The sequence below is a fragment of the Corvus moneduloides genome, chromosome 9 (assembly GCF_009650955.1).
Source record: "Corvus moneduloides isolate bCorMon1 chromosome 9, bCorMon1.pri, whole genome shotgun sequence".
Lineage (NCBI taxonomy): Eukaryota > Metazoa > Chordata > Aves > Passeriformes > Corvidae > Corvus > Corvus moneduloides.
Window position 1 is genome coordinate 26,214,976 of NC_045484.1, and position 12,370 is coordinate 26,227,345.

At 38.7% G+C, this 12,370-nt stretch overlaps 1 protein-coding gene across 1 annotated transcript in view; it reads right to left on the reverse strand.

Moving 5' to 3' along the window:
- Positions 1–12,370, reverse strand: part of FAF1 (Fas associated factor 1) — a 151,845-nt gene that overhangs the window by 9,489 nt on the left and 129,986 nt on the right. The window contains exons 16-18 of the mRNA XM_032117346.1: positions 9,859–9,939; positions 9,434–9,511; positions 6,278–6,493 (exon numbers count right to left, since the gene is read on the reverse strand). Coding sequence (XP_031973237.1) covers positions 6,278–6,493; positions 9,434–9,511; positions 9,859–9,939 — 375 coding nt within the window. The remainder of the gene's footprint in view (positions 1–6,277; positions 6,494–9,433; positions 9,512–9,858; positions 9,940–12,370) is intronic.

The following is a 12,370-nucleotide window of genomic DNA, read 5'->3' on the forward strand; positions in this document are numbered from 1 at the left end:
AACACAGTCACTCACAGGAGAACGACCCAGGATTGGATTCATGTGCACTTAATTATAATTGCATGAAAAAACAATCCAAAAGGATTTTTATCATGAGTTCAAAGGATTAAGATGTTCAGATACCACAATGATATCTACAGTATAACATTGTGATTGGTAGATAGGTAAATGGAATAAAGAGAGTGCCTAGGACTGCTTTGGTGATTTAGTCTGATGCATTACTTATGCAATTACCAAAACAGCAGGAGATCATTAAATTTTCTGGTAACCAGACACAGCAGTCTTAGTATCATACAATTACAAAGGCTCTCTATTGGTATTTTATCATTTCATTTTCTTCCTACAAGGGTCAAAAAAAGTCCACAAAATGGATATTAAGCATGAATTCTGGAGAAAAAGTATAAAACCTCTTAGGCCCAGTTTATGCTGGATAATCTCAAATGCAAGAGCAAAGCTCTACAGCTTAACTAAGGCATCTTCCTGTGAACAATAACGCGCCTCCCCTGAAATAAATGTTTTGTAAAATGGGGCAGTGCTGAATAAAAGAGCACTTTGGGTGCGAGGGATGTGCACTGAAGGGCTGTTGGGTGGAATATATTAATCCCATGGTTGGCATTAGTCACTGGGCTAACTAATGAGGATGATTCACCGGAGAGCTCACGCTCCGCATTGAGCATTCAGCGCTGGGTGAATGCTTGCTTACCCTAGTGAGCCCCAAGTAAAAGAGCTCATCTGAAATGCACACCTATTTCCTGAAACTGGTTAAACATTCCTTGTATTCAAATAGAGTTGCTGTGAGAGATCAGAAACTATATTGATCTACAGAATGTAATTCTACTTCTTTTCTTACATCTGTGAGATGTGACCTCCTTTCAGGGACTTGATACACGAAGGGCTTTAATCTTTCTCTTTGGATCAGTTACTTATCTAAAGACACTGGGTCTGAAAGAAACACATCAAGTCTGTCTTTCTTGTAAAAACATTGTGAAAAATCTTCCTGCAATATTTACAGAATTTTTTACTACCTACATGGAAATTATATTTCCAGACAAGCAAACATCACATTTCAAGAAGCAAAATATACTCAATGTTCTCTCAAGTGCTGTCACTGACTTCACCAGAGCAAGAATGTTACCTACTCCCTTCAGTAGGAGCTTACCAAAAGACTGTGATACTGTTCTTTGTGAGCAACAAACTTGTTAAAACAGGAATATCTGGGAGCTACAAATACTTCAGTGTCCTTTCGTCTTGCACTTGAAGTTAATCGTTCTAGTCCCTCCACTGTTACAAGTCGTCAGGAAAAACAGTCAGAAACCAGGTTTCAAAAAGAGGCATGGGAATATGCCAGTCTGGAATGGCCGATTTGCTTAGGCCAACTTCTTCATGTCTTAACTAAACCAAACCTAACTGCTTGAATAAATAAAATAACAACATATCCTGAAAGGAGAGAAAAGACAAGGGCAGATAGTATTGACTTAAGGAAAGCTGTAAATGATAGGAGGAGGGACATCTACCTTTGTAGGTGGCTGTGGCCTTGTGTAAACTAGATTAGAGTAAACACATGACACCACTGACCTGAAAAATTTAAATTATGTGAATTAAAAGAGATGACTACTACTTTGTGTGGTAGGAAAGATGAATATCAGTAACCGAAATGCCTGGAAAAATTACAGGTATCACATGCAATTTTCAAAATTTTTTTAACCTATCAGAAAAATATTTCATTCATCTGAAATCCTCCTCTGCTATAAAACAGATATTCAAGCTACTTTCCTGATTTACAGAAAATTATTAAAAGTACTATAGGGTATAGTCATGACACTGCAAAATCCTTTATCACAATAACAGCTTTCTTCCATTTTTCTATCAAGATCAGGATTGGAGGAAGAATGTTAAGAGACAAAGATGGTCCAGGACATTCAACTCTTTCATGAACTATTTAGAGAGTTTAAACACGACCTAATGAGTTTAAAACAATGTTATCTGAAGGAAGTAGTTTGCATGGGGTGAAATTCAGAACAATCCTTACAAAGAACACCTGCCAGAACTCATATACAAAATTGTCAAACTACCTGGCATAGCAATATAGGGATTGTGCTCTAAAATTACCTTTCTGAGAACATCAGAGGATAATTCCCTGCTCAGAGGTCTCTGCACCAAGTGCTGCAGCTAAACTTACTATCCTGTAAGTACAGGATATATAGGATATGTTCTTTTCACAACTGTAAGCATCAAAGAGGATTAATCCTGCCAAAGCACAGGAATGAACAATCACATTTGGGTTTGGAGGAATACCTTACTCTATACTCCCATATAAAACTACAAATTGCCTGGCCCTAAATTTACTGAAATCCTGATCATATCTTATTTAAATTGACATGCAATTTGAGTTAAATTTATTTTCTGCCCTTTCAAGGGAGACAGATTTTTTGTTTCTGTTTATTTAAACTGCTGTTGAAATTGGTTAATTAAAAGGATTTAAAAAATCTTAATACTCTAAACAGAGCAAACTGGTTCTGAATTATTAAGCAACATTTTAGATGCATTTAAATAACCTTAAGTGACTTAACTGCCACCTGATCCTAAGCTGTGGCTCAGAAAAATAAAATGTGAAATACTGTAGAAGTCTTGGCTTACCAAGGCTTCCAGATACAGTAAATAAAGAGCTTAAGTCTCTAATACCGTGTCTGCAGAAGGCATCCTCTCAAATACATAACTAATGCTCCACCTCAAGGAGAAACCAGCAGCAGAAATTATAGGCTGCAATTTTGATTTTTCATGAGAAATTAATAAATTCAGCATTGGAGAAAACATGCCTGGCCCTCCCTTTCCAAGAGATACCATAAAACATTCACAAACATATTAACCCTAGTAGGGTGGCTGAAGCCCAGTTTGGGTAAATTTCTGCACATTCCTTTTATAGTTTCAGCTAGACCTGGTCCACTTCAGCTTCTTGCCCTCGTGGGGTAAAATGCCCATCCTGTAACAAGTAAAGGGTTTTAGGAAGACTTGTGCACATCACCAGCACTGAAGTAAGTGAAGAACTAAGAACTGATCATCCAGAGGTCTCCAAGGCACTGGGAGAAGGAGGATCTTGCAGCTGTGAGATCAAGAGGACTACCAAAATCAGAATCTGGGAAGGCTTTTAAGAGAAAGGGACTTAAATACTGAACTAGAAGGTTGACTGAGCACACTAATATACATAGGGTAAGCTCTTTCTATTAATAGTTCAACGTGATTTCTGGAAGAAATGGAACTATAACTGTGAAATCAGCACACACATTTAACAGCGCACACATTTGCTCCCATGAAGCCTTTGCAGGTGTATTTAAGAATAATGCCAAGAAATACAACACAGCTTTTCACTCCCAAAGATGTGCCTGCCAACATTTTCAGAGTCTGAGGCACAGGCTGCCCCAGGCTCACGTTTGTGATACACACTGGTGGTACAAGATGTGGTGCTGAGGTGCTGAGAGAGGAGCTGGTTAATATCTAATTTCAGCACTGGTAGGAAGAACAACACAGTCAGTGACAAAGACCCAATAACAAGTCACTGCATGTGCTTAACTGCTTTGGAATGTCACTGCTGCTTTAAAATCTACAAGTAGTGTCTGGAAAAGGTTAATCTATGTATTTACTCATGTGTAGAAGTTTGTATTTACAGTAGGGTTATGATACCAACTTTAAGTTAGCTAAGGATATCTGTGTAAGCAACTGGAACATAGCACTAAGAACTAATGAATTTTTATTTACCAAAGATGTAAAAATACTTCAACAACACTGTATCAGGACTGATGGCTTTGAAAAGCAGGTAAAAATGCTCTAACAAGTTTATCACAAGAAAATGTTAATTTGGTTGAAGATAATCCCCTTGTTTTGATAAGACAGAAACACTTTCGGGGGTGTGTATGTTATTGTAAAGCAGATTAGGATAGAAAAAAACCTGCAAACTAACTTTAGAAGGCATGTTTTCATCTTATTGCAGCAAAACTCCAGCAAAGTAATTCTGATACTTTCAAACATATTTTTTAAAAAATGTTATTTATAGCTTAAATACAGACATTTTAAATGCTCTTGTTTTCTGGAGCACAAGCATGTCAAGTGCTCTGTCCTTGTGGCACAGATTCCAATTCATGTTTGTAACATATCATACAGCAGAAGGGTCTTGATAACTTACAGTGTATTTTTAAGAGACTACAGACCCCAAAGCTCAAGGCAATGAATATATACTTTGACTGTATTTCCAAGCCATTCAACAATGACTTATTTTTATGTTTTTTAATCTGTCTATGGAATTGCACACTCCCAACTTTCCAAACCTGGGGAACATGACAAATGTCATTTATGGTTCTCAGTGGTTAGCAAATCCCTGGGGAATATTTTTTGTCTGTTGTAGCTCTGGTGGTCACAATGGCAACGGGATTCATACATGGCTGAGTCAATCAGCATGAATCATTTATGTGACTCCTCATACACGGCATTATTAGGTTGGAATCATAGAAAAAAGATGACAGGGTCTTTGCTTCCCACACAACAGACCAACAGCTCCAGACCCTGCCATTAAATTCTCCTTTCTTTGCCTCAGCCTTTTCTCCCTGCCAGTTTCACAAATGTGCTGACAATACCAGCCTGTTCTAATTTAGTGGTATTTTTTTCTTTTCTACTCCTTTTTAAATTTGTTCTTATGTGATTCACCTGATAAATTTCTGAACTTTTTACAGAGGACTAACATTCATAATGATGATGATGTGATTAAGTACAGAAACAGGCAGTGTAAAATGAAAAAAAAAAGTAAAATATTAAGAGTAATATACCTGTAGAGTTTTTACATTAAATATGTATTACGTAAGAAATAAGTTACAGGTAGGGACGCATGACTTGCAAAATATTTAAAACACACAAACCCGTTGTTTAGCCTGCAAAACATCATTTTTCTTCCATCAAGTAAACTGAACAAATCCTGGAATCACAGGTGACTTCTAGTCCTTGGTTCCACTGGAAGTGATACTGCATGCTTAAGGAGTAAAGTTAATTAGCGATTAATGAGATTCCTTAAATGCAGCTTTTCAGTCTGACTGATTAGGATTCCCAATACAGGACAAGGTGGAGGAAGAGCTGCAAGCACTGCAATCCTGTTCACAGTTATGCCAAAAATGGGTCAGAAATCACATCCACTCACAAGGTTGTCTTCTTGCTAAGGATGAGTTTCTTCTCCTTTGGAGTACTTACAAATAAGATGATAAAGCAAGAGGTATCTGTTACAAACTACTGTAAACATGTCAATCAGAGCCTCATTCCTAGTGAACTTCCTCCAGAGGCAGTGATGGGAAACAAAATGGAAAAGCAATCCAAATTATTCAACTCCTTTGGTGAAAAATGGCTTAACAAGTTTTCTGGAGATGCCTCCAGCACACAAGACCCCAGCTGGTCCAGAGCTGCCCCACTCCTCTGCAGTGCTGAGGCAGCATGGCCAAAGAGCTGCTGAACTTCAGCCACCACCCCACCACTGCTTGGCTCTGTCCTGACATCTCTGTAGTGCCCATTCCCTTCACCTTTTATGCAGGGCCCCTGCACAGTTGGACCCACTGACTTTCACCTTTGCTGTAGCAATGACTAAACAAGAAATGAAAACTAATTTGTGCAGAAAACACAGAGGAGTATTTTCAAAGAAACTTAGTAGCTAGCACAAAAATTACCTGTTGTTTTATCAACAGAATTTAATTGGCTTTTGTAAGCAGTGAGCAGTATTGATTCTGAAAATCAGCAGGTACATCATTATAATTTCAAGGCAGGAGATGTAATTATCTACTGGTATTATGTAACAAGATCAAATATTTATTAGTATGTACTTAATAGTTCATAACTGGATACTATCTGACACTGAGCCTTGTTCATAACATAAAGTTGCACCAAAATGGCAAAACCAGAGAGATCAGAAGTACCAGCCCATAACAGACCTGTACTACCAGCAGTGTTGATGGAGCTTCCTTCAAAACAGGACGTGAGTGATGCAGGCTCAGAATATTCAAGTTTTCATTGAATATGGTCCATAACTCTTTTCCGAAATGTAGGATTTTTTACAATGTCACGAGGCAGGTTTCACACAGCTCTGTATGTAACATCTGACAGCACTGGTCAGGCAGCACCAGGCTTAGAGCTTGGCAGCACTGGAACATACCCAGGCACCCCTTTTACCTTCTATGCTGTAACACACCAGCCCACCTAACCCACAGCAGCAAGAAGCAGAGGTATTTATTCCTGAAAGGTGTTTACTCACATCTCTCCTTGGAAAGGTGCCCAGCAGCTTGTACTCCTCCCAAGGATATCCCTTGGAAGCTACAAAATCAAAAACAACCTGCAGCTTGCTGCTGGCCAGGAAACGCCGCTCAAAGAATTCTCCACTGGGCGTCCGGATGCGGAGTTTGCTGACAGACTCAGTGCTCTCCTCCTTCGGCTCCGGAGGCAAAGACTGCTCCAGAGAGAGCCTGATAGCCTGGGGAAGGAAAAACAACCATTTAGGTTGCAATGCCAGCAACAAAAGAAAAGGACAGAAAGCTTTTCTTTTTATTTCTTCTAGAACTTCAAGACGTGTCGCAGCGCTCCAGAGCCTTTATATCTCAATGACAAAATAATTTTTATTCAATCCTTAATAACAGCCCACCAGACAACTAATTAAAATAAATCCTTCTTTATAGCACATATTATTAGGTCTACAGTTAATGCACGATGGGATACGTAATTTAATCATTTGGCAGAAAGCCTTGGAAAAAAATTGAATGAGAGGATAATTGTCAAGTGGCCAATTCCTTCCTTAAAGGGTATAAATTAAAAGGCAGTAAAAGTATTTCTTTAAATGCACTTGTCAAATTGTCTTCCTCTTGCAGAGAGTAATTGACCACTTGCAGTAGAGTGGGCCCTTAATGGCAGTTCCGAGTGAAAAGAAATATATGCAAGAAATTTACTATAAATAAACTGAAACACTGTTAACAGATGCAATTAAAAATGCCACAAATGTACATGAGATACACAGTGCACATATAAAAAGTAGGAATGGTCAAAGAAGAAAACTGGGTGAATGGAAATGTGAGCCTGAAGATTTAAAGTAAGCTGCTATATTTTTTATTATTATTATTATTATTATTATTTGCAAGAAGATGGTTCCAAGTACAGATGAGCACATTTTCTGCAACAGCTTGCATAAAATCAGCCCCCAAACTGCAACGACACTACATGACTAAATGTGTATGACTGTCTTCCTGCTAACAACATTGCTGATGTCAAGATTTTAAGGGCAGGACCCAGGTCTGTGTTCTCTGACCTATGTCTCTGGGAGCTGCTACAGCCCCAATCCTTTGATTAGATTTATTTTTTTTTTAAATGAAATTAATGGCTAACATTAGACTGCCGAATGAGGTGGCCTTCATTTTCAAGGGCATTTTTGGTACTCATGGGCAGCATCAGCATCTGTCAAAGATTTGGTCATACTCAGAAGCAGCTCTGTTACAATATCACCTCTCTTAAGGTGGCGCTTAACAAGAAGGTAAAGGGATGGAAGAAGCAGCACAAACACACTGCCTCCCTCAAAATGTGCCTAAAAGACAATTTTTCAAACTGAAGAGGTGGTCAGGCAGGGATTTACCCAGATTTTCAAGGAACTTTCAGGATACAGAGTTGCTATTTGTGCTTTTGAAAACCTCCCCAAGGTCATTTAGTAACAGAAACTGATGGATGGTGATTGCATTGCAGAGAAAGGACTGGGCAGAAGCAAGATTATGAAGGCTTTTAAATAGTCTACTTCTTACACACGCACCTCTGAGCAAATTATACCTCAGTATAAATATTTATACATAGAACTTGAGCTCATTTTTGCTCATCTACTATGAGATTATATTTTAAATAGATTCTATTTTAATTTTCTCCCTCTCCATTCTAAACCACCTGCTTACTATCTTGCTGTTTTGACATTTCCACACACAGTATAACAACAGATGCTACATTATTTACTGAACCCAATCAATTATATTATAGAAAAATAAACAACAGTAGCTCATTAGAGCTCCTTCCTTTGTGCAAAGAGTGTGTCACTCCCCAAAGTAACCACTCTCCAATGCTTCCAACATAAAATGGCAATTTACAATGGATATTCTGTACCAGCAAACCAAGTCAGAAAACAATGACATGATGGATCGCATTAAAAACTCTTGGATCTGAACAAGCAATTTCAGTTTGTTGATAAAAAGATGTTCAGTATGTGAAGAGCTCAATAGCCAGATTTTAAAATACAAATGGAACATAAAGCCACTTCTGTAAGTAAACACTGTTACAGAACAATTCAGTCCAAGTAATCTGTATACTTGAAAACAGGGAGTGTTAGTAAACATTATTGTTAAAATCCCTTTTGTTCTACTAAGCAAACAGATTCTATTATTTCCATTACTGCACTCTGCATTAAAACAGGGAAGCCCAGGTATATTTTGATAACATGGGACAATCTTGCAGCCTTTGCATAAGAAAACTGTTTCCAAAAGGCCAAGGTATCAGAAAAGGTTCAGAAGCAGATATAATGATGCAGAAATAATTATTGTTTCTATGTATGCAAAATTACTTAGAAAAGAAAAACTTATTTCTTACTTAAGCCTGAGTGTGAGCTGATTGTGAGCCTGCTCCTGCTACAGTAGATTCATGGTCAACTGCTATTAACCTCACAGAATTGCCATCTCACAACTAGTCTAGACTCTGAAAGAGGCTGCAGGAGCCATCTCTGAGAGGCACTGGGACCCTCAGAATTTACAAAATTGAGAAAGTCTACAAAATAACAGTTTGAGGAACACTGCTCTTCACAGCACAGGGTTTCTGTTTTCTTACAGAGGCCTAGAGACATAAAGTACTTGTTTAAACACAATTTTCATTCTAAGGAAGATTCTGTAGAAGACTGTTCAGAAATTTTTTGAAGTACCACAAATCCACATTTCAAGATTTTTTATTATCTTAAAATTTTTAATAAGTGCATTGTCTCCCAAATTAAATTTGGCAACTTGTTTGAACAGAATTGCAGGTAAGCTTTGTGCTACTTCCTGGAAAAAATGAAAGGGCCCCATGTTTTTAAAAGGAGTGGCTGCAGAAAACAGGTTAGAGTCTCCCAAAGATTCCAGCATTTATGGAGCCCATTTCACAGATCTACTCTAAGCAGGTCTATCTAATATCTGGCTTTTTGAGACCCAGATGACAAAACAGAAAAGCTATTAAACAGTGGATGAAAATGATTTAGTTGCACTTTGTTTCACATATATATAGTACAAAATCAATAATAAAAAAAATTGATCACATAAAAAGTATACTTTGAATTAAAGTTGCAGAGTGTGTTGAATGATAGTTTCAGTGTTCATAAGCTTCATGAATTCAAAAAGTTGTCAGACAAGGTAAAACATCCTACCTCACGTTCTTCCTCCTGTTCTTTCCGGATTTGTTCCAAGCGAAACTGCTCTGCCATTTCTCTCTCTTGTGCTTCCCTCTAACAAACACAAAGGGCAATCCCACATAAATATGTGATAAATACAAATGCAAAGAAATTTCTCAATGTTTCTGTAGAAATTAATATAAGAGATAGGATATTTATTAAATGATATTTTCCTGCCATTCCTTTCCCAAAATCTATTATTAAATGAAGCCAGGATGAGTTTAGCTAAAAGATGTAGTCAAGTCTAGTCCTAGTGACTTTATCTGGTGCCACTTTACAACACTGAGGACTTTAGGATCTCATGTTTAGAGCACAACTGGAGGTGGGCAGTCCTCTGCACCAGAGAGCATTCCCAAACTCCAAAGGGTTCCCATCCCATGGGGTTCCTCCCCTGCACACACCTTGGCTCTGTCAGCCTCCAGCGAGATGCGGTACGCTTCATCCTGCTCCCTTTTCACATTTTCTCTGGCTTCACGTTCATCCTAAAGGTAAAAAAAAAAAAAAGAAAAAAATCAGCAAACAGTGGACCATTACAATAAGTATCTTTATGTTCACCAGAACTCTTTAATCCCAGTGACTTCAAAACCACCCAACTCCCGCTAGGAGAAACACGTTCAGAAATGCCTCAAGGGTGACGGTGGCTTTAGAAATTATGACTGCCTGAAGCTGTGATTCAATTGCCAGGTAAGGGAATGGTGTGTCCAAGCCCTGGCCTGAGGCCTGGATGAGGGACCCAGGCTCTGCAGTGAGAGCCATGGCAGGCACAGAGACCCGGAGAGGAGCAGCCTCCAGGGGAGCAGTCACTGCAGGGGGGTGTGGGCTGGTGCTAGCAGGTATTTCCCTCCTGCACCCAGCAGCTTGGATGGTTTTTTAACAGGGAAGAGTGGTTTAGGTGCTGAGGCTGCATTTTCATTGGCTCTCTACTCAGACTGACAATGGGTAATGGCTGGTCCTGACAGAGAAAGCCCAATCCCAGGTCCTTCCTGGGTCAAAAACTGCTCAGCAGGGTCCATCCAGGGTCATGGCTATCAAACATCATCCAGAAGCCTCAATTCACAGTGTTGAATATGATACAAAGATGGGAAAGTTGCAGGTCCTGCTCTAAAGTCCCTCAAATGGACAGATGCAGGCAAGCAAGGAACAGGAGGTTACAATGCCAGCAAAAAGTATCTTATCAACAATCACAGCACAAAAAAAATAAAGGTTTGCTAAAAGCACATGAATGACAAAGCAAGGCATCATCCACACAGTGGAGGATCAAAGAGTGGATATCCCCAAAAGCTGGAATAACTGCACTGGGGTGATGTCAAATAAAACAAAGTGTACAATCAATAGCTTCATACCCTGCCTCTGAAGCTGAGACAGTGGCTGCCTCCCTGTGCTTACTCCTCTTACATCTCATAATCCCCCCAGAGCCCTGCAGAGGCTGCACTGGTCCCTACAAAAATCAATAGGATTTAGGTGTGAGACTGCTGGTGGGCTCAGCAGGGTCTTCCCTGCAGTTACCAGTAACACAGCACTTGCACTGGGGCAATCTGTCCCCTGTGTTTCACAGAAATTAAAGTCTGTTACCTACTGCTTCTTGAAGAATTATTTTAACCTTCCCATCCAGCTGCAACGTTTATTTCACATAAAAGAATCATTTTGGTAAGTGATCAATTTTCTACTGAAAACATCATTATTTGGCAAAAACTCAATTCTGAATGGGAGGAGCTCATACTGACTGCAATTATCACAACATACAAACATGCCAAGATGTTCCTCAAACAAAACTCAAACATCTCGGTGGTTAAACCTCTAAAGCAAACACGAGGAAAGGACAAACTGCAGGGAAATCTATACAACTTCCACTTGGAAAGTAGCAAAATCTCTTCAGAGGAAATCCTTCCTCCTTACAGAAACAGGACCCAAAGTTATTCTACAATCAGTGCGTCCTGAATTTCATTCCAAGAAGATTTAGAAACCATCACTTTGTTCAGCAGAACCAAAACACAAGTAGAACTAATGCTTGTAAAATGCAAAAAAGGACAATAACCACCAAATAACCCTTCCCCTTCCTGCCTGCTCTGGACATTGATAAGTTTTATGTGCTCAGCTCATGGAATACTTCGAGAAGTTAACTTGAACCTGATAGCAAAAAACTATCCTACATGAATATTCCATTTCTGAGAAGAGGAGGCGTTGAAATAATCAAACTGCTCCCATTCTTATGTTATCCAAACATGAGGAAAGCTTCTTGAATACAGAGCTTTTCCCGATTCTTCTCATAGATGGAATGTAACAGTAAAGAAAAAAAAATTGTGCTATGTATACTGAGACTTCTCATAAGCATCCTGAAAATTTATCTTAGAATAGTGAGAACCAAAATAACCTTTTCAAATCAGCTCACTAAAGGAAGATGACTTCAGGTAATCTGCTAGAGGACGAGCCTTTAAAAAATATTCAGAATTATTTCAGAGAGAACCTATTCAACTTCCATGTTCTTCAACTTTGTGTATCACACCTAACTTCACATACTGAATTTCAAAAGTCGCACAAGTCCAGTAATGCCCGAAAGAACTCTGAAAGATTAGATACAACTATTGCAAATACAGGCTCTTCTCCATCAAAGATTGCTAGCAATTAAGATAGAGTTATTGTAGTTTACCAAAGAATAAAATTAAAAAAAAATACTGATGCTATAGGTTCTACAACTAGAACTGAAACATGAATTCCAGCTATTAACAGAAGTTAAAATTCTTTCTTCCTTATTCATATCAGTTATCATCATCCTAGAAGCAGATTATGAAAAAGATGTCAGGAATGTGAAGAATTATCACGCATGACTTCCTGGTCCTCATAGAAATATGTGAGCCACATCTAAAAGTGACTGTGCCACCAAGCCCTACACCTCACTGAAATAATAGTGTTCTT